General features: G+C 38.9%; 1 protein-coding gene and 1 long non-coding RNA gene across 5 annotated transcripts in view; one reads left to right on the forward strand and one right to left on the reverse strand.

The window, feature by feature from the left end:
* The window catches only part of ASZ1 (ankyrin repeat, SAM and basic leucine zipper domain containing 1), a 53,408-nt gene that overhangs the window by 14,368 nt on the left and 16,036 nt on the right, over nucleotides 1-23,004 (forward strand). For 2 of the 4 annotated variants that reach the window (XM_088165452.1, XM_088165451.1), the window contains 5 exons: nucleotides 5,728-5,824; nucleotides 10,865-10,987; nucleotides 13,900-14,011; nucleotides 20,336-20,447; nucleotides 20,671-20,805. In XM_088165452.1, the coding sequence (XP_088021578.1) occupies nucleotides 5,740-5,824; nucleotides 10,865-10,987; nucleotides 13,900-14,011; nucleotides 20,336-20,447; nucleotides 20,671-20,805 (567 nt within the window). In that variant the 5' untranslated portion in view covers nucleotides 5,728-5,739. Of the gene's footprint in view, nucleotides 1-4,618; nucleotides 4,791-5,727; nucleotides 5,825-10,864; nucleotides 10,988-13,899; nucleotides 14,012-20,335; nucleotides 20,448-20,670; nucleotides 20,806-23,004 lie in introns of those variants that run through there. The other 2 variants (XM_014892153.2, XM_088165450.1) reach the window with 2 other exon arrangements.
* LOC148223663 (uncharacterized) lies at nucleotides 1,729-4,435 on the reverse strand. Its single transcript, XR_015803910.1, has 2 exons — nucleotides 4,176-4,435; nucleotides 1,729-3,925 (listed from the first exon to the last, which is right to left on the reverse strand). It is a non-coding gene; the product is annotated as an uncharacterized LOC148223663 (long non-coding RNA).

Raw genomic sequence — 23,004 nt, forward strand, 5'->3', positions numbered from 1 at the left:
CATCCATATGCCTTTTGAACACCACTGAGATGGTGTTTCTACCACTTCCCTGGGCAGCCTGTTCTAAAGATTGCCCACCTTTTCAGTAAAGAAATTTTTACTAATATCTAATCTAAAGCTTCCCTGGTGCAACTTGAGGCCAATTCCTCTCATCATATCACTTCTTACCTGGGAAGAGATTAAACCTCACCTCACTACAACCTCTTGTCAAACAGTTGTAGAAAGCAATAAGGTCTCCCTTGAGCCTCCTTTTTTCCAGGCTAAGCAACCACAGTTCCCCCAGCCACTTCTTAGAAGACTTCTGCCCCAGACCCTTCACCAGCTTTGTTGCTCTTCTCTGGATATGCTCCAGCACCTCAATGTCTTTCTTGTAGTGAGGGGCCAAAACTAAACTCAGGATTTGAGGCCTCGCCAGTGCCAAGTAGAGAGGGACAATCATTGTCCTAGTCCCGCTGGCCACATTATTTCTGATCCAAGCCAGGATGCCACTGGCCTTCTTGGCTACGTGGGCACAGTGCTTGGTCATGTTCAGTCTGCTGTCAACCAAAGACAATCAGGGATCTCCAATGCATACCTGCTCCCATACGCCCAATAAGGAGGACTTATGGTTTCCTGTTACTTGGACCAACTATGACAGAATAGCTTAAATTATCATAAAAGTCTCTTCCACAGGTAGACACTTCTGCACATAAATTTGGAGAGTAGAATAAGAATGCAAGTATAAGACGGCTAGAAAACAGTACATCTTTGAATGGTTTTCCCACACAGTATATTGTTATGACTCAACTGTTGGCATTTGTAACAATTTTAGTTTATACCACTGGGGATGTGGACAGTATCACAATTACTCTTGAAGAGAAGACCTTAAAGCAGATGTAAAGGAGATGCTGACTTTGCTGGAAGAGATGGATGAGATTAAAGGAATTGGTAGCAAAGTCCAGTTAGCACATCCTAGGAATTAAGTGAGGGGCTGAAGAGTTCCTCTCAGAAGAAAAATGGAGATTTTAGGATTACCATTATAACTTTGGAGAGCCAGAATCATAGATCATAATATAAAATGCCATCCTGACCTAATGAACTCAAACAAAACAAGTCCAGAAGACGATATATGTGTGGGAGTTCTCACAATGCCCAGAGACTACTGGTGAGCAGTTCCAGCAGCTGCACAAGTAAGAGATAACCAAAGACTTAACTTCCTGTGGTAAACCTATGATAGCAAGGCCATTCAGTACGAAGAAGTGACAATTAGATTGTATGCTTTGCTAACAAAAGAAAAGAAAGAGAAAAAAAATACAAACCACCAAACATGATAAAGCAAAACCAGCTTTTGATTCAAAACTAGTCTTCTTTCCCAGAAGCCATATTCTTTTTGAATTGGTCAAAGCAAAATAAGAATGTGGCAACCAATAAAAATATTACATATATGAATATACTGTGGATATATGTGGATAACCTTGAGTCTTGATTAAAGTGATAAGACAAAGTGAGATATCAGAATAAAAGGTAAATGGTGTAGAAAGCTCAAAGCAGCACTTGATTGTTATAAACTGCCTTTAGAAAATTCAAACATTTGAGTTTCTAAGAGACAGGCAATACTATTACAAGTGGTTGCCTGAGTACCAGCAGAGAGTCAACAGGCTGAAACAAGGAGGTACTCACCATGATAACGAAGTGGGAGTACTGCCAGTTAAGATTAAGGGGACGAAACAACATAGAACAGAGTAGAGATAGTGAAGGAATGAGGAATTTTTAATAGAGAGGTTGCATCTAGTAATATCGGGAATTGTTCTGACAGGACTTGCTACACCAGACTAAAGTTTCTAGGTTATACAGAAAGAAGCTAAAAATCTGCCTGAGAGACACTAAAATAAAAGAAAGTATCTTTAATATCTTAATTCTTGTTCTAGGTTTTTTTATACATTACTGTCATAATAAGAGATATTTTCATAACAGGACTGAGGTTTATATCATATCCATGAATTCCCTACTAAGTATGGGGAATTTTGACAATGGTTTAATGCTTCCACCTGCAAATAAATTTTACAAACAGAAAACCAGTTTGTACGTAATTTATACTCATGTGTTTGGCAGCAGGTTGAAAATTTACATCAGGCACTATCCAGATAAATTTGTTTACTACAAAAAATGAATTATAAGCAAAACAGATAAAATGAAATGCTTTCCATCTTTTTAAGTCCATTAGAACAATGACTGAAATAATTATGAACTCAGTGTGCTGCAGGGCAGCATCTCATACAAAAATTTCAGGATGGCAAAACTAAAACTGATTTAACACTAAGGGTGATTTCAGAACACAGAAAGAACATAGACCACTTCAGTGTTTTTTAGAGAATAAGTAACCATCTTTATACTTAAATATACCTTAAAATACCTTAAATATAAGAGATGCAACAGCCATTTACAAGCCAGCTGAAAATTCATCCAGGACAATATAAACTATTGTGTTTCATGAATGTGACCTGTTAAATTGCAATCACTTGTGCTACTTAATAGGACTTTTTCAAAATATGCAAATTCCTGTATGTACAGCTCTTAACCATGGAGCTGGTACAGCTGTTAGTTTACCATCTCCCAGATGAACATTTTCTGGTAATTTTTCAATTCTGCAGACCCAGAGCTACTAAGCCTCCCTGAGAATGAGGATTTCTTACAATTTTCTCAGCTTGAGCCATTCTATAATCACCTCCTGCATGTAACATGAGTACTGCACAGCAACAAGGAAAAGATTTTGGGAAATGTTCCTATAGGAGTAAGTAAAAACACACTGATATTTGGCAAACACGGATGACAGCCAGGACTCACCATGCTGTCAACCAAAATAAGTCTGCCTAGCTGAAAAATGAAAACAGACTTCAAGATCACAAACAAGCTGGAGTAAGAAGAATGTGAAAAAGAAGTAGGAGAGTCTACATCAACAACGTCTGATTTACAGTACCAAGCAAACACAAAAGGAGACATCACCTGCTTCCAGCTTCTGTATGATTGTCTCGTTCACATTTGAAGCAGCTATTGGGTACACTGGCTGCAAGGTTCTTCTACACTGTGAGCCTTTAAAAGGAGTTGGGATTTTTTTCTTTTAATACTAGGTACTATCAGGCCTGTTAATAAAAATTTTACTATTTTATAAGAGCTGACATTGCTACAAAACCATTCAATTATTAGACATGGTAAACATTATATCTTCATTACCAAAATATTTTAAACAGAGGTTAAGAGTATACAGGTAAATCCAAAATAAGCATATAAAGCTAAGCCTTTAGAAACATGTATTACAGTTGAGTCAATTTTAGCAACCTTTGATCTAGGGAGACTGTGTAAAAAGAAGAGAGTTTTCCTTTCTATCAAGTTTCTCTCATGGGAGCTCATTCAAAATGTTCCCCTAGTTCTTACATCAGAGTTTCTCATTGAAAATAAGCTGACTTTCATTACACTTTAATGCAAACAAGCTGTCATATTTAACAGACAAGCAAATAAACTAGAGAAAATGCAGCAATTAAAAACATCAAGCAGGCACAATTGAAATACGCAGACCATACAGGCTTCTTTTTTAATAAGTGCAGTTTTTATAGCACTTAGTATGTTCTAAGCATAACTTTAGCTAACCCGCAAATCCCAACATATAAAAAATTGCCTTACACTTTGCATTACATTAAGAAACAAAAGTTACGCAAAAAATAAAATAAATAAATAATAAAATTTTCACAGCCATCTTCTGATCAAGACGAGCGTAATTTTTGTTAACATTAACTTGCCAAAATTACATTTTTACAGTGTCATGGGCACAAGGAATACACTTATCATTCTGTAACTGCTCTCAAAGACCAAACTCCTCTTCTGTTAGTCGATGCTCAATTTCATTTCAACCTGGGGCAAGGTCTGAGATGAGCTCAAGGAGCAACGATGCCTGTGGATGAAATACAGAACGTCATTCCTCATTTGTTCTTCAAAGAGTTTCACACGAACCTTGTGATGGGTGAGACATCATTATCGGTCATTAGACAGAACTTTAACCACAGCTCTGACATTTAAAGCAATGCCTTGTGCGGGCAGGCTGGAGGCCGAAAGCCTGGCTCATGACGCGCGGCCGCTGTCCAGCTTTCCCAGGGAGTGTCCCCACCGCAGGCTCGGGCGCTGGGACACTGCGGTACACACACCTCAGTGACGTCACTGCCGGCTGCCAGGTGAGGGCGTGCAAAGAGCATGTCAATGACGTCAGCAAGTAAAGACAGGAACCCGCATCCTTTACCTTGAATCCGCACATACAGACCAGCCACAGACACAACTTCACACACGGCTTTGCCGCGTCTCCCCAGACCCACAAAGCGGCGGAGCCACAAGTGCGCCGTGTCACAGCTGCACGTGCTTACAGCACCACTGTCACTGATTCCTTGTACTCGGCGCCGTGCCCGGCACGGAGCACCGCTGCCCGACCGGAGCCGCCCTGCCTAGCACGGAGCACCGCTCCCCGGTACGGAGCATCCCTGCCCGGCTCGGAGCCGCGCTGGCCGCCCCCTCCCCAGGCACAGCTCCCGCCCCCGGCGCTCCCCGCGCCGCCCGAGGGGCGGGGCCAGGGTAGGGGGCGGGGCGCGGGAGCGCGGGAAAGCGGCCGCCGCGGCCACGTGACTCGGCTGCGCTGAGGCGACGCGCGTGCTTGCGGAGCCGCCATGGCCGCCGCGCTGTGTTCGTCCCGCATCGTGGCGGGCGGCGACGAGGGCAGCGATAGCGATGACGGCGACTGGGACATTGGCGTCGTTCGACAGGAGCCGCAGGTGGGGCTGAGCCTCCCTGCGCCTGGGGCCTGCCAGCCATCGCCGGACGGTCTCGGAGTGGGGGGTTGGCCTCGGCTTGGAACTGTGAGGGGAGGGCAGCTGTAAAAATTGTATATTTCTAAGTTATATTGATGGGAGTTAAAAAGTTATGATAAAGGACAACTTCATTTCATACCACTTCTGTCTCTAAGGAAACTAATGAATAATCAGTTCTCTGCTTACCAATGTATGTAAATGTTTTGTACGCTTGATATAGCTCCAGCAGCAATTTTCAGCTGCATCTGCAGCTTTATTAGAGAACAAATATACAGTGCTTTTGATAAAAACTTAAATTGGGCAACTTGTCTGATGCATAAACTGCTCTTTTGGTTAGTGGTTTTTTTCAGCCAGAACGTTTGTGATGCAGCACTACAAATGCCTCTGTCACTGCAGAATTAGGATGACAGGAACCTTATTAGGCCAGACAGCTTGTTACCAAGGTCCCTTAACTCCAGCTCAAACTTTCATATCTGATAGTTGTATATTTTAAGGTTGTACTTCACAGTATGTGGAACGTACAAAAAAAAAAAAAAAGGGTATGTAAGTGCGTTGAAAAGTTTTTCTAATGTCATAAGATGAAAAAGAATATTAATTGAAATCAAATTATGGTAAGTAAAACTTAGAGCAGCGTGGGAGGCTAGCAGGCCTGTTGAGAAAGAAGATATTTCCATATTCAGAGAATGGAACCTCTCAAAAAATTGGTTTTAAAACTTCAGCTTTACAGTAGATCCTGGAAAGATCTACGGAGATAGAAGAACAAGAGTTTTACGTCACTTTTTCCCCTCTTCTATGCTATGTCTTTTCAGAGAATATTAGTGCTTTTATACTGAAACCAAGCTATTGTTTCTGCCTTGAGACAGTTTCCAGATTTTGACTTAATTTTTCTTTGTTTATCTAGCAGTTGGATCAAATGTTGCAGGCGGACAAGAATGAAGCATTGAAGAAGGCTCTGTTTCGTGGTGATGTGTCGTTAATTGAAGAGCTCTTAAACTCGGGTGAGGAAAGTCAGTTACAAAGTTGATTGTTTTTTACGGAACTCATTGAATTATAGCAAGAATACTAAACTTTCTCATTTTAAACAAGACTTTATATCCTTTACTGGAAACACTCGCATGTTCCTACATGCCCTCAACACATTATTTTGAAAGAATAAATTACTTTTTGTGACTCAGATTTGGTATTCCAGCACATTCCTTCTAAGTAATGCTTGTTTTGTCAGTTAGGAGCCATGAAATTTGAGAAGACGATAATGTTTGAACTATGAAATAAGGTGTTTCTTTGTTTTCAGATGCATCTTTAACATGCAAATAGCAATTACAAACACTGAATTAGAGGTGGTTTAAATTGAGGGGGAGAATTCAGTGGGTGGTCTTTGGTGTTGAAGGTTGGACAGCATGGGGTAAGAAGAGGAAGCTAGCCGTTTTTAATTTTAATGTTCCCTCAGTTTGGAAAGTCTTTTTTTTTTTTTTTTGTCTTTCTCCCTTCACAGCGCTGTTAAGTGTCTGGTATGTGCCCTAGGTAATAGTGCTGTCCTGGCAACATCAGCTGAACAAAGATTTTGTGATTCTGAAAAGTCTAACGGGCTTTTTGTGGCATTTGTTGCTAAAAAGTAGTCTGTTTTAACACTGAAAGCCTTTTTCCATGTTTTGTTACTCAGTATTTGTCCTTAATGTGTTTGTTAATCAGTGTTAGGAAGATTGGATCACTTATTGAAGCTTCCAGGGCAATCAGAAACTACATAGCTGAGTTGACCTGCCTAGTGATAATTGTCAGGAAGTTCTGCTTCAGCAAGCAAGGAGAATATAGTAACCAAGAGCTTGTTCTCTGAGGAAAATCTGTCTTAGGGAAGAAAATAGCTTCTTGGTTAGGAATGGCTTTTCTGAGTTTTGAAACAATGACATTATTTGCCCTTTTAGAAGCCAACTGTTTCTCACCACAATGGGGGAATGTTTTTCTTTTTAAATTAAGCAAAACTACTGCATGGACTGAAATACAAGAAGTGCAGTACAAGCATGAAATACATTTGTCTTGCTTTGAGAAAATATATTCTTATTTATGGGTACAGTTTCAGTGATATCTGTGCATCAGATTGCTTAATTATTTTGCTATGCCATCCATTTTAAATTGTTCTATTGCAGTCAAACAATAGTAGTTCACTTCTGTGCTGATGCCTGCTACACAATGGACAGTTCTGTGCTGTTGGAAGATGATAATAGGTTTCTGCACAAGCATAGATTCAGGCTGAGGATTCATATAGTCTAGTTTCCTGTCTCCTGAAACTAGCAAGGCAGTATTATAAAAGAATATGTAATTTCCTTAAAATGGGATCAACAGTAAATTCTGACCCATCCAGTACTGTTCTGCAAAGCAGTAGAACACAGTACCTATTATGGGGCCTTTCTGAAGAAAGGTAACATTGTCCTTCAGGGGATCTGTGCTCAGATTAAACATTTGCCTCCAGAAATACCTTTACTATATGTTTGGTAGAGCTTGTAGGAGGCTCACTAGCAGCAGTCACCAAACTCAAGGTTTGTGTTGGAAGTGGATTTCCTAGTAACAGTTGGGACTATTCTTTCATGTGGAGTGAGACTGTGTTTTCTTCTGGCTTGATAAGCTATTGCTTTAGTATTTTTGATGCAGAAGCAGTTTTACTGAGCTCCTTTAGGAGATGGACAAGCACAGTGTTTTTCCTTACCACTTCTGTTAAATGGCTCCTTAGGAAAAAGTTTCTGAAGTACATGTCACAAAAAGTAGTGCAAGGAAGTAGCACCTTCAAAGGTGATTTGGGCATTTTTGTTTGCTTTAGGAATAAAATACTTAACACCATGTAATTCATGTGTTTCGTTTCCTAAAATTGAATTAAAAGTTATGACCTTATGACAGTTCAGGCTGATTAAAGAAATAACTACAGTCAAATCCTCCATTTTCCTTCAACGGTTTATTCCACTTATATCTTTGAATGAGTGCTGGAGCTCATCTCATCTTTTGTGAGCCAGTTCAGGGAATTATAAGTAGCAGTAAACAACAGAACTGGGAGAGTGCCTAGTGTGTGAGAATAATTTTTCAGCCAGTTTAGAACTCTGAACCCTGAGTCAGGTGACTACAGCTGGCCCAGCAGAGGGAGACATCAGCAGCTCTAATATGTCTCAGCTTTAAGGTCGTGTGGGAACAGACCTACGTGCATGCAGACTTAAATCAGTACTTCTACTGGGGAAGTCTTAGAGAATCAAGCATTTTAGAACTTCAGCTCAAGTATCAAGTGTCTGGATGTAAATGGATTCCAATACTAAGAGCTGTTCTTTAATTGAATGAAAGTCAAGACCTCATATTTTTGGTGTCAAAAATGGAATTATTTAGCAGAGTTACATTTTTCTCTGTAAAAACAGCCTTTCTACTATAGCTGTTATTGGCCACAATCAAGAAAGTATCTGAAAGGGATATGGGAGAAACAGTAATAGTCACAAAAAGAATGCAATTCTTACTTCGCTGTTCTTTTGCTTCACTATTATTCATATTCTTCACATGGTTTCTGCTGTAGAGTTTATCTGTTTGTCTCCCCTTTGCTGCTTAAACAGGACGATATTTATCTGTAAGTCTGATTCTTAAAGAATAATGTTGCATCTGGTTTGTCACTTAGTTGTAATTTGTGGGGCCATGTAACTGAAAAGCTCCTCTGCTCATACCTACAGAGGAACACAGATAATGGCAGGTGAGGGAGCCCAAATAATGCCCTCATCCAGCTCTTCTCATCTTAGCCCATCATGGAAGCCAGTAGCCTACCTGAGCAGTCTCAGAGAAGCAGAGACCATGTACAGGCAAATTTCAGACTCAGAGCAAGGGACTCCCAGCTGTAACAAAAGGTCCTTGTGCCTGGGGGCCAAGTGACTGTCGAGACAGGGGTGAGTGAAAGCTGTGCCAGTCACAGGAGTGGGACCAGAGGTCAGAGGCCCATGTGTCTGTGATACCAGCAGCTGGAGGAGATGGATAACAGGATGGTATCAGTGCTGCGTTTGTCTGTGTGTTTGTGGTGTGTGTGTGCCTGCTGGGAATACACATTGATATGGATTAGACCTGCAGTTCTGAAGTGCAGCAGCATCTCTTCTCTGGCTGTTTGATCTGGCCTGATTTTCCACTAAACATTTTTTTCTGGCCTTCACTGTTTTCTCAAGGAGAAAATCTCAAGGATTTCTCAAGGGCCATTTTAAGTGCTGAACTAACACTGCTTACTTCAGTAACAGCTCATGTAATGAGAGTAATAACCTAATTGAGTAGTCATCAAGGTGAGACATTTCTGGTTCAGTCAACAGCTCCTATAACCAAGCAGCCAAGAAGTCCCATGACTGTACCTGTTTCATTTGTCCTTTCTTTGTCTTCCTCTGGGATTACAGCTTGTTTGCATTGGGACTTTCACACTAAGTGGTACTTCAAGGCAGTCAGTATCAAGATGGTAGGATACTATGCAGGACAAACAACATATTGCCAGATAGACCATTCTACTTCTAGAACTTGGAAAAAGCACCAGCATCATGGCAGAGACTGGCTGCTATACGTGTAAAGAAAGCATGGAGGAAAATGCCTTCTCAGCTGTTTTAATAAGTCTGTATATAACTGCCAGATAGATAATTAGTCACTGTTGTTCTGATAGGCATTAAAGTAAAAAGCTCTAGATGGGAGCTGTAGTTACATGGACTGCTTCTCACAAGGAAGACAGACTTTTTAAGGGTGACAGTGTGACAGCTTTTGGGTATTTTTTTTCTTAAAAGTATTTCTTTAGTGGGCTGTTGAATATCAGACTTGCTAAATTTTTGGAATTGCTTACAAGGAAGTTATGATATGACTGCTAAAGGACATTTGCTGGCTCCCCTTGTAGAACTTATGTGGGCTTCAGTGAAAAGTTTTGTACACTGCAGATAGGTCAGTGTGCTGTGACATTAACTGCAGCTAGTATATGTACTTTGCTAAGGAGATTTAATTGTAAATTTTGTGACTTGAAGGTGTTAGAATGCTTCAACATGTGGCTTTCATTGCATTGCTACCTCTTTATTGATTCTACAATTCCAGTGATCTTAAGAAATTGAAAAATAAATCCAAGAAGTAGTTAATCCCTGGGCTTTAATGACTTAATATTGCTACACAGAAAACAGGGAAAGCACACTTTTTGTGTGTAGCTTAACTGACAAATTTCTTAGGATAGTTTTGGAGGGTTTTTTGGAGTGTTTTTTCTTGAAGAAGTATTTTTGATTATCCATGGTCACTGTAGGACTAATATGGAACCAGCTGATGGAAACTTTTCTAGAGGAAGTAATATTTGTTGAAGGATTGAAAAAGGCATACAGGATTTTAATAAAAAAGTTAGATGGGTATCTCGGTCTGGTACTTGGTTCTCAGTGCATTTGGGAGGGCTGGACTGTCTGACAGGCATACTTCTAGCCATTTTAGCTATTCGGGCTATTATAAATAGTAACAAACAATTCTGATAATCGTGTTTGACTTGCATAGTCTCCTATTTCTTCTTTTTATTGAAATAATATTTTGTTAGTACCAAACACAAATTTGCTAGCTAACTGTGTTGCAGGACAGAGAATAATAGGAGCTGTGAAGCAGAAAACCCTAGATGTTGTGATCCTAATTGCCTGACAAGCAATTTGTTTCCACAGCAGTCTTCTTGGCTTGGAAAGAGTCAGTTTTTTCCATTTTGATTGAATAAAGCTGTGGCACAGAAGTAGAGACAACAGATTCTGTGTGCTTATATGAAATTACTTTTGCAGCTAAATGTTTGAGGTTTTTAATAGAGTCTTTCTGTGGTTCTTAACTCCTTGGATTGAGAACTGGGCTACATTAATGTCTGTTTTAAAAGTTGTTTTTTGGTGTTCTAAATAAAGATGTATTAAAAAAAATGCCATAAGATATTTCTCTCCTTTGTACTAAATGCAAACAGGATGTAACCTTGATAATGATATATATTGAGAGTAAGTTTTATAAAAGGCATGTTTGTTGTGATGCAGTTTCATTATTTTAATTTCATTTTTTGACAGGTATCAGCATAGAAACTAGCTTTCAGTTTGGATGGACTCCCCTGATGTGTGCAGCCAGTGTGGCTAACTTTGCAGTAGTACGTCTTCTTCTGGACAGAGGTGCTAATGCCTGTTTTGAAATAGGTAAGATGGGAATGAAAAATACTAGCTGATAATGCTCAGTACCAGACATGGTCCCTATCTTTATTCTCTTGTTTACATATGTAGGGAAAAAAATCAGGGGTTCACAGTGGAACTGAGACCCACTCTACGTTTCCCAGTTTTGAAGGAAAAGTAGTAGTTTTAGAGTAACAACTGTGTTCTTGGAATTGATCTGGAATCAGTTGATGCATTTTCTTGTTCTTTCTCTCTCAATTCCACTTTCCCCCACACCTCCCAAATCCCAAGTACTTTTTTAAAAAGTGTTTGGAAGTACTTGCTCGAAAATTGTAGTATGAAGTTGCACAAATAAAACTTACTGTGTTTGATCCTGTGTACGTGCAGAAACCAGATAACATCTCAAACAACATGAATAGCTTTCCAGTTCATGGGAAACTAATGTGGACTTCTCTAAAACTAGAGGGCAGTTTTTCTCTTTTCTCTTAAGAAAACTGTTCTTCACTGTGTTGGTACATCGCCTTTTTCTGCAAGAGTTCATTGTGGCTTCTAAGTAGTATCACTTCCTCTGTCAGTTTTATTGGCCTAACAATAACTCTTTTTTCTACTTAAATTGTGGTTATTTTTAATCTCTTCTATTGCACTGGAATATTTATCCCACAGTACTGCCAAGTACGTAAGAGCAGTAATCATATTTTCCAGTAACTTCCCTGTATTTGCTGTAGTAGTAGATTGAAATGCAGATGGTACAAATCCGGCTCTGAAAATTTTCTCTAACCTCTTAGCAGTTGGTGAAAGTATAAGAATCGAGTAGATTGCCTACACCAAAAGCAGTCATGCCTTCTTCTAACCACTGTCCTTGTAGCCAGTTTCAGAGTTCTATGTGTCTGCCTACAGCTTGAACCTGTTCCTTGTTTATGGCTGTGGAATGCTATAAATGGGGCAAAAACTACTATGGGCAATAGTTCAGGCTGACCAGGTAACCAGATGCATGGCATTTTTTCATTTATGTGATCAACTGTCTTTGCCCAAAGTGGCACCTTGCTAGGATCAGGTTTCTTGGTTTGTTTCCCTATTAGGATGTGTAGGGAAACTGTAACTAGGGAATATGGGCAGCAGAGTACTGTCGAGCCAGGAGTGGTTTTTAAGTCATTGATTTGGGTCAGGCCACATATATTCAGTAAAGCTGTGCATTGTAAGGGGGTACTAAATCTCACCAGCCCTGTTGCTGTTTATGTCAGCAGGCAATCATACAAGTGATCCTATAATAATTACCCTTTAATGCTTATAATTGTAATAAACATCTATACTGTTAATCACCCTGAGTCACTCTTCAGTTATTCTTTATAACTAGTTACTTAATTTTACCCTTTTTGGTAGTCAGCAAGAAATAATATATCATTCACTGTGTGATGGGTTCAAAATGTTGCATCCTTAAGGAATAATTTCGCCGACTACTAGAGTTTTCATCTAGTCTGAACATAAATTTTTTTGTAGTCTTTTCTCAGTTATTCTCTGTAAAAGAGAAACCTAAGAATTCCAAGGTGTTTCTTCCCTTTAGAATCTTTCTCACATGTATGAGCTATAGATAGGCTAAAGAAATTAATTTCCCACTCTTTATCACTGGCTGAGATAATGAATACAAATACAACTGCAAGTTCCTCCCAAATACCATTCCAGACTGACAGTGCTTTATTTAAAGTCCTGCCATCTTTCCATTCATTTTCTAGTTGATAATCAGGTTAAACATTTTGAGTAAAAATTTGTCAGCATATCAAGTAATTTCTACATGAGGCTGTTGAAAATAAAAATATGATGTATTAAAAAGCCAAATTAATTTAAATGTAGAACTAAGTTGTAGAGGTGGAGGACAAGAAGTGGTGAGAGCAGTGGGGGTAACATACATAACATACTTTTCATCTTTAAATATAATGAAATCTGACCTCATTGAAGAATGAAGATATTAATTATGCACAGTCTTAAAATTTCTACAAGAAAATTAGAAAACATGTTGTAACACTTGATAGGATATGAAGTAAGTGCAGCTAATATTATGCTTCTTAAGTGGATGAAGGCATGTTGGAACTTGTGAACAAGTTTGTGCAACAAACAAAATGGGCAGTTACTCAAGTGGCAGTCTTCTAAATGACACTGGGGCCAACTAAGGTCTTTGAGGTGTTATGTTTCCCATATGGAAACCATGGTAATCACGGGAAAGGAGGTCTCCTGTGTTCTGTGGGCAAACAGCAGTTGAACAGTTTTGATTTGTGAGCCAAGGTGGTATGCAACACCCAGCTGGTTTCAGAGCTAGAGAAGTAAATAAGCTGGTATTCCTATGGACTGTGTAAATGCTCTTTAAATCCTCATCTAAACCAATACTTTTAATACTTCTCCTGCCACTATTGGGACATAGTAAGTTAATAAATTTAATTCTTCCTCCTTAAGAAGCCCTCTTGCTTCAAGTATCTTTTGTATGGGCCTCTGTTCTCCCCAGAATTGGTGTTGCTGTGTGTTCATAATACATTTCATCTACCTTTTTCTGTCCATTGCAGCTGTTACTTCCGTTTACTGGAGGGGAGGAACAGGGAGTGAATCTACTGGTGTGGAATGTGTTTTGAGAAATAAGCATTTATAGTAAAGCTCCTATTATAGCTTTGGGGTACTCTCAAGCTATTCTAAACTTCAGTAGGAATAGATGCTTTACTACTGAGATTCAGTCTCATTTTTCTGAGTATCTCCTCAGGTGTCTTTGTCTTACCTGATCGTTCTAGTGATTCTCACAGACAGGAAAACAAGATTGTTAGCCTTTTCCAAATATTGTGGAGTTTCAACATCTCAGTAGCAATTCTAGCAAATATAAAGACTTTTAAAGGAACTTCTAGATTAGCATGCTGTTTACATTTACGTATGTAATTCTCTAACTGTGAATTTCCAAACAGATAAATATACTGTGTTGATGGCAGCATGTGCTGCACAAGCTTCAGAGGAGAACATCTTGAACACTGTCGAGCTGCTTCTTTCAAGGAATGCTGACCCAAACCTTGCTTGCAGGTATTGAAAATCCCACACCTATGAATACAGTACAAAATTTAATTTTATTATACAGAGACATGTTTATAGACATAGCTGGTGGTGGTGGTGAAGATGAAGTGTATGTACTTCTTGTAATTTCACTGCTGTATAAAAAAAGATTAGTACCCAGATACTTATACCTATTAGTACAATTGTTAATCTGAGTAAATAAGACTGTGATCAGCTTTATCAAATTGTAAGTATATTTTTCAGCTGAACAAAATCAAAATTAATCTTAATTATTCCCTTGACAGAAGTATAAGGGCAAGAAATACATCCTCTGCCTTTCCTAAATCATATTGCCTCTTCTGCACAGGGATGAAGTTAAATCAATTCATTCTTTATTTAAATTCATATTTTACTTTTGAACTTTTTGTGGGTATCTGGCTGTATTCTTTTCACAGAGTGCTTCCTGTGGAAAACAAAATTCTGTAAATATAATACATTTATTCACTGCAACCTGAAATAATTTGGATTAAAGAGATCAAGCTCCTTTTAGAAACAAGTAATAGCATCCTTCAGTTATAACTTTGTATCTCAGCAGTTTGAAGCAGTGCATTTTGAGATGTCTGTAGTTGTACAGGCTGATGAAATGTTTCATTTTACATCAAAAATAAATCAATTCTGGATTGACCCCAGGATAAACTGCATTGCCTTTGCTAAAAAAGCCCCACTGTTTAGGTCAACGGGTTTTTCATCTAACACTGTTTTTTTTATACCACACCTCTTTCATCATATTACCTGGGATATATAGGCTGAGTAGCTCTCTAAAAATAATAGAACTGAAGGCCTTTGGTTCTTCTTAGTAGAATTCATTTACTCAAGGGCCTGAATCTCGTATGAGCATAGTACTGATAGACAAGGAGGAAACAGTTCTGCTGAAGTGCAACTGATGTCTGGTACCAAATTTCAATGCCATTCTTTTATTCTTATTGGAAAGACTAGAAATTCTTCAAGAGAAGAGGAAGCTACACACTCTGAAATAATTACATCTTGTTGTCATATAGCTGGGATCCTGCTTTAAAAAACAGGGGAAGTCTTTGCATTACTAACTTTGTCTTGGGTGTTGGAAATATAAGCGAGAGTGTGGAGCTGCAGGTTTGCATTTGGACAGGCCTTTGGCTCAGCTTTGGGGGAAAAAAGTGTGAATGCTGACACAGGCGGTAGGAATTCTAATTTTAAACTTCTATTTATAAACTTAGAGTATGTTTTGCATGGTTGATCTTTATATACAAGTATCTACCATCTTTTTGTGTCCTTAGACCTTGTGCTAACATGAGTTATTCATGCATCCAGCAGGTACGGTTGTGGCTTTTTCACTTTTGCAGTAGTAGTATTTCTCAAATGGAAAGATAAATTACGTGACAATCAGAAATGCCATATTTGTGCTAAATAAAAGCAGAGGCTTGAAAAATCCAGACCTTGTCGCCTCAAACCTTTGTGCTGCCTTTATGGCTTTCCAGTATTTGACATATGTGCATGCCCCTCCATCATTGGATCTGCTCGGGCAACAGCTGCTGTTTCTCATGGACTTCTTGCTCTGTGTTCAGAAGTGAGAATAAAACACAATAAACTGCCTTATGTGACCATAAGGGATCAAACAGCTCCTCTCTGTGGCACTTCAATCCCATTTTACCTGTTTCATTAGAGCAAGCAGGATGTTCTGTGGGAGTGATCAGAACTGTCAGTGAGTTGAGATTATTGTGAAAGTACTTCCTGTGTGATCAGTTTACTTCAGGTGAAGAACTAAGGTTCTCATTAATTGGCTTTCTCAGCATGTAAGAACCAGAATGATTTTATGAAGCTTCTCTTTCGTCCCCCAGGCACTAGAATGTGTGTAAATGCAAAGCAGAATACTTGACCTTTGTTTAAGGCAGGGTTTAATAGTTGTCCTTTCTCTGTTGCACCATCAGGGCAACCAGTAGGCTCTTTTATTTCATTTCATCTGGAGGTGATACACAGAAACTTGGAGGGAGTGGATCTGATTCATTAAGTGTGTGTGGCGTGGGGAAGGACTAGTGGGAAAGAAACGGATTTTTGGAATGCAAAGAAAGAAGATGAGTTTAGGAATGGGTAGGTAGATGGTTTCTTTGCAAGGGGATACGGTTCTGAGAAGAAAGTGTTCAGTATTTAGGATAACTAAAGATATTTTTGCTAAATCAAAATTGGGAACTGAGTACTGGTGGCTGGTAAAACAGTTTTGTTGATGAGAATGTAGTGTATCAAAGCATAAGTGGTAGCTAAAGGGTTTTGAAAGTCAAACAAGTAGAGTAATGGCTAGGTGAAACAAGAAGGCATTGTAAGACCTGCTCTGAATAGCCATTGTAGAGCTACTATAGCCCTGAATACTTCATTTAAGTGAGTGCTACCTTGAGAAATTTGTTTTGCTTATCTCATGTCATTCACCTTCCTCTGGATCCAAAATGTAAAATATATACTTTATCCCTTTGTAAGGCCTTGAAATCTTTAAGTAGTGTTTTTAAAAAACATTTTTTAACCTGCAGTGTTTTCCTAAAGTTATACTAAAGTATGTTCTTCCGATACTACTTTTTATATAGGGTTTCCCACTTCATCACTAAATCCCACTACGCCAGAAAATGGGCAAATAGATTATTTTCTGTTGCTGTGAACACACTGTTTCCACTTAATTTCTCAGTTCCAGGCTTAATGTGCAGCAGTGGAATGGGGAAACTGGCTTCAAAAGCTTCTCAAGATGCTTCCTGTTTATCTGAGGCATTGTTCAGTTTACGGATCAATAGACTAAAATAGTGTCTTGCAGCATCATTTTCTTGCTTTGAGATCTCAATAAGAAAAGATTGAGACTAAACTCTGAGTTAAATTGTTTGTTTTCCCCAATGCTCTTGTCTCCCTCCTGTGGCTGTACATACAGCAGCTGTACGCTGCTTTCATAGGGTGGCCCAGGGCACCCCCTTGCATGTAGAGGTGTACATTTGTGCATGTGTTTCTCTCCTGAAACAGCTTGTATTCTTTGAAATTAAAACTCAAGTATTAACATGGAATGCTTGCAGTACTAATTGCACAATCATGTTAATGGACCTTTTAAATGTTATATTTATTGAGTTTTACTTGCAAATAGAGCAGTTATTTTAGTGGCTTTAGTGTAATTGAATTGTTGGGCTGATTTCAGATATCATTCCTGCAGTACTATATAACTGTAACTACATCATATTCTTTGGAGAAAAGACTATTCTGTAGCCTCAAGGCTTTTGTTTAGTATTTTTCCTTTGAAAAAGCAGAAGATAATTGTGAAGTAGTATCAAATTTTTTTAAAAAAGTTTGAGAGCGGGAGAAATGAAAATGAAATCAGACGTGATTGGACTGGTTTTTCAATCAGATGTAAATAGTAAATACTTCCAAGGTGATGGTATAGGAAGTTCATCAAAGGCTACCTACCACTGAAAAGAAATAAATGTTGGGAGTGAATGTCCATGTTGGGCAAACAAGTTTGAATTTTGTTGCTGCAAATTATTAGATTATAATCAACTTCTGCTCGTTCTTTAAAATATAGATTCCTGTGTATAGACATCTCTGTAGAGACCTATAGAGATAGTGAGATAGACATCAGTTGCTGAGTTGAAGGTTGGGATTACAGTCTCTCTCTTTTTATAGTAATCTTCATAGGTTCACAGGGTAATTCAGGAAAAAAGGGATTTGAGGAGGTTTTTAGTCCAACTTTAAAGGTATGTCTGCTGTAAAATTGGGCTAAGTTGCCATCTGGTCTTGAAATCCACTAAAGATGGAGACTAAAAATCTTCTCTGTGCAACCAGTTCCACTGATTGGCTGAAATGGTGAAATGTCTCCTCACAGACAGTCAGAACTTCTGCTTTTGTAGTGTTGATGAACTAAGTTAGTTCTAGACTGATGCATTGCATTTGCTTCATTACCAAGTTCCTTTATGTTGTTGACTGTATGTCTTGAAGGTCTGGTTACCTTTAATTTTGCTTATCTCTGTGTGATTGACCTTTTTCCCCTAGCATAAGGTCGTTTCAAATCTGTAAAGTTACTGGATTTCATTCAGTGCACTTTTAACTGTGTTTGTGCAAGACAAAACATTATCCTTGTATGAATGATTGAAACCAAAGGAAGATGTGCAAAGCCTTAGTTCTAGCAATGCTCTCTGGAAGGAGGCAGAAATTTTAAGGCAGTTGCTTTAACACATATGAATTTGGGGATCCCTCTAGTGGTCGATGAACTTAGTATTAAGAAACCCAGTATTGGGAAGAACAGTCTTCCTCTCAGGTATATCCTAGCAAAATAGAATAATCTTTAGCAAGCAGGTTTTTGACATGGAGCTATACATTACAAGAAATATATATTTTTCATGAAAAATTACTGCTTTCCAAAATAGAATAGATTTTAATTAAACAACAGTAGTAAAGTATTTTAGATTGAATCTTATTACTTAGTAGCAGCCAGAAACTCGACAGTCTTTTTCCTCCAATACTGCCTTCTTTTTTCCCTTAATTCTGCAATCGTATTTAACCAAGAATGTGTCAGGCATCTGGAAAGATGGTTTGAAAACAGAAGCTTTTGAACAATATTTCACAATCTTCATCTTGTAAGCATCTCTAGAAGCATAAGATTGTGTCTTGGTTTGAGACAATTCAAAGGGGAACACTTTGGAATGAGGCATCTCCATTAAGTATTTCAACAATCTCTTTCCACCAATAAGAGATTAATTATAGTAGATGAAAGAGAAAAAACAGTGGTTTACCAACAACAGAATACAGAGAGGCATGGGAGGAAAAAAAGTAAAGAACTGCTAGACCTCATACCCCACTGCAACAAAGAGAGAGCTGAAATGCAGGAAACTACCTGTTCCCGAAATGAGCCCAGCAGGAGAACTTAAATTGTTGTAGGACAGAGTGACAAGATGGCATGAGAGCTCTCCCTGGAAGGCAGGAGCCTCACAGAGCTGTTCCAGCAGCAGAGCTTCCCCATGGCAAGGCACAGCAGAGTGGGCACAACAGGTAAAACAGCTGGGCTGGAGCCACTCAGTGCATCCTCTCCACTGCTGGATGCAGTCAACAGTGTCTTGGGCTGGAGCAGGTTGGCTCTGCTCCACTTCTGCCAGCATGGTGCCCACCTGGTTTTTCAGACAGGCAGCTGCAGAATTCACCCTCAAGGTAGCTCAGAGGTTGCTCCTGCAGCTTCTCTGAGCCGGGGAGGGGGGAGGAACAAACAACAAAACAGAAAGAAAAAACATTACCTGAGCAAAGATCGAGCAGGTGGTGATGCAATTACCACACTTGGAAGAAACCCAAGAAACCCTGCTGAAGAGCTTTTAAAAACTCCTGCATAAAAGCAATCTCCACACACACACCCCAGGTCCCCTGCTGCTGGGTCTTAAAGATACAGTAACAGTTTCAGGGCACAGATGATAATGGGATATATCATCATTAGGAATCACCCTAAAATCAGTAGACTGTTGTCCTCATGGTTTTGGGATGTAAAAAAACAGAGTAATGGGAAGGGTGGTGTCTAAGTACTCCTTCAGCAACTGTAGGAAACAGTAGTCTGTGTAGGAAAGAAGGTATCAACAGATACACTTTATAGAATCATAGAGTCAGCAAGATTGGAAGAGACTTGCAAGATCATATAGTGTGACCATCAAGCTGGCATTACCATAACCACCCCTAAACTGCCTGCCAAAGTGCTGCATCCAGACCTTTTCTGAGCACTTCCTGGAACAGTAACTCTTCCACTTCCCTGAACAACTCTACCAATGCCTAACCACTCATCAAGTGGGGAAAACAAAAAGTTTAGTATCTTTTCTGAGCCTTCTCTGATGCAACTTCTGTGAACAGAATCAGATAAAGCGCAAAAATATTATGATTCTGTTTTGTTTTAGTACTTGAAAAGCTAAGATCTATAGTATTACCTGTACATGTAATTCTCTTGGGCAGAGTCAGGGTGGGGGTGGTCCTGACTGTTAGTAATAGGTGTGCAGCCTCTCCTATTGCATCATGCCTCTGCACAGCAGGAAGAGATGTTTGATCTGTGATTCTTTTGCTTACACTGATTCTACCAGAGAGGGTTTTGCATTTATGAATATATTGTTGTTTTTAATATTCTTTCTCTTAAGTTGTGATTTACATCTTGCCCACAATGAAACTGCCTATTTTCTCCAAACTTTGAATTGATATTAGTCTGCCTGTAGAACGCATCACTTAGGCTGTGTCTTTTAAAAATAATTTTTTAAGTGAAAATAGAAGTGTGCTACCTTTTTTTTCTTTTTGGATTTTGACGTGCTTTATTTCACCTGGTACCTTTTCTTTCAGGAAACAAATGACTGCACTGATGTATGCAGCTAGAAAAGGCTATCCTCGAGTTGTTGCTTTTCTTGTTGCTCATGGATCACACATAAATGCCCAAGATGAAAATGGATATACAGTAAGTGGTTTATTTTGTGTATTGTATTTAATGATAAAAAATTTAAAATGCAAGTACCCATGAGCTTGTTTCAGAGTACAGCTTTGTGAGAAACATTCCTCAGAATTTTCTGCTTTAACACTACTTTGAGATCCTCTTGCATTAATTGTGTTTGTGTCCATGTTGGGCCGTGCTTTATTTTTCTTCGTATGTAAAATTGGTAAAACAAAGTTGTTCTTTGCAGGCATTAATATGGGCAGCGCAGCTTGGACATAAAAATGTAATTTTGAAGTTGCTTGAGCTAGGAGCTGATAAAAATCTACAGACCAAGGATGAAAAGACAGCAGCAGAGCTAGCAAAACTCAATAAACACTTAGAGGTATTTAATTTCTCTTAGAAATGTAAATTCTGTGTTTTGTGTCAAAAATCTGTTCATTAATTATGTAATTTTCTGTAGAAGCATTGCTTTAATAATTACATTATAGCAGCTAGTTGAATACAAGTGCTGTTACATTTATTTTTTATAACAGACTGTTTCTGTTATGTCACAGCTTTTCACAGTGCTGTTAAGGCTATATTGCAGTGTTTTGGAAACCTTTTTTCTTTATTCTTTCAGAATCATTGGCTTTAGATGTAGAATACAAAACAAGGTATTATTCATGTTTGCAGTGTTGATATGAGAAGTAGAAAAATACGTGGTTTGTTGCCTATCTGCCAAAGTATGTGAGAGAATGAATGCAGATACCAAACTGATTTGTAGAGTATAGTTTCTCATTGAGTTTGGAAGTGAAAAGGCTAAAGCCAGAAAAGAGAGGAGTTGGTACTGGCCATTTTCAAAATCTGATCTCTGGAGGAAGGTGTAAAATAATGTAAATTGGCCATCTGATCTTGGAAAGGGCAGTCGCTAATTACCAATGTAGGGAGCTACTGAAGACAACTTGCATTCTCCTAAAATAAATATGTTTGATGTTGTTACCAGATGATAGATGGTGGATTAGTCAGACCGTATTCCTGTGTATTTTGTTTTGAGTTGCACTTACCAGTGATGTGGCTTTTTACACTGATTCTTCAAAAATGTGTAATTCACTCTTATGAATTGTAGTTTACAGCTTCTTACTTTTTTTTTTTTTTTTTTTTTTTTCTTTCCTGCCAGAAGGGCTAGACAGGAACAAAAATGATAACTGTGCACAGAGCTCTCAGTGGAAGCTAGCAAAATCTGTGTCTCAGTGATCTGCTATCTTAGGTTACTGAAAAGGGTTACAAATGATTTCTACCTTTGATAAACAACTTGTTCAGCAGGTTACAGCCATACAATCTTATAGCATGACTTACTCTGACATGGAGAGAATACAGGCTTGTCACACTTGAGAGATGGCTCTTGCCTCTCGATATGAAGTGCTAACTTTCACACAATTGGTGTAAAGTCTTGCAGGTAATATTGAGATATTTAATGGTCATGAGCTTCTTCCAGCTTCAGTGTCTGCTTTCAGACTGTTGCCAGCCCAAGAGGCTGTCACATGGAGGATGTCTGCAGAAACTGTTTCTGGGGGGGAAAATATTTTTCTTTTGTATTATTCTGGATTTCACTGGAAGTTATGTTTCTTCCAAACAGCCTGTATGGTGCCATGTTTTAGGATTGTGGGCAAAACAGTGTTGATAACACGCCAGTGTTTTAACTATTGCTGAGCAGTGTTTGTACAGAATCAAGGCTATCTTTGTTTCTCACTCTGCTCCCCATCTCTAGCAAGTAGGCTGAGAGTGAGCAGGAGGTTGGGAGGGGGCACAGCCCCGAGCTGCTCGTTCCAGCTGATACAAGGGGTATCCGTGCCTTATAACATCATGCTCAGCAATAAAATTGGAGAGTGGCTGCACATTGGTCTGCTGGTGGGAGGTGGTATGTGCCTGCTTATCTTCTGGGTTTGTTTTTTTTCCCCCTTCACATATCAAGTTGTATTATCTCAGTCCGTGTAAAGTTTTTTCACTTTTACCCTTCTTGTTCTCCCCCATCCTGCTGGCCATAGTAGGAGCTTATTTGCCGGCCACATACTTGTGTATATGTATATAAAACTTGCTAGTTCAGTTTTAAATTCCAGGCAAGTGGTTTCACCATTCTTTTAGCTTTATTGAAGTTCTGCTTCTTTTGCTGAATTTTCTTGTAGCTGTCTCAAAACCCACACAGAGGTAGTTCAATGTCTGCAATCCATCACTACTGCATAGTGATGCCTAACAGAAGGCTTCTTTAATCAGTTGAGAGAATCCCTGTCTGTCAGATATAGGCAGCTTAGATTGTCAGTTGTAAATTGATAAATGTTGTTTATATATGCACTGGAAATGGAGACGTTAAGAGTTATATGCCTTTTGTTCTTTAGAGAACTTATTACATTAAGTATGTAGACTTGTCTGCAAGCAGAAAAAATTGCTGTGTTGGTGTTTGGCTTTTTCTGCAGTGGCAGATGGTTGTTTAGACCGTATGATAGACACCACTGTGCTCTGTGTTCATCGTTGTGCAGGAATTTGGTTAATTCAAAACACTCTTGGCAAACTCTTAGTGTAGTCTTAACTTCTTGTTATAGATGTA

This window comes from Sturnus vulgaris, chromosome 5 (assembly GCF_052056855.1).
Source record: "Sturnus vulgaris isolate bStuVul1 chromosome 5, bStuVul1.hap1, whole genome shotgun sequence".
Taxonomy (NCBI): domain Eukaryota; kingdom Metazoa; phylum Chordata; class Aves; order Passeriformes; family Sturnidae; genus Sturnus; species Sturnus vulgaris.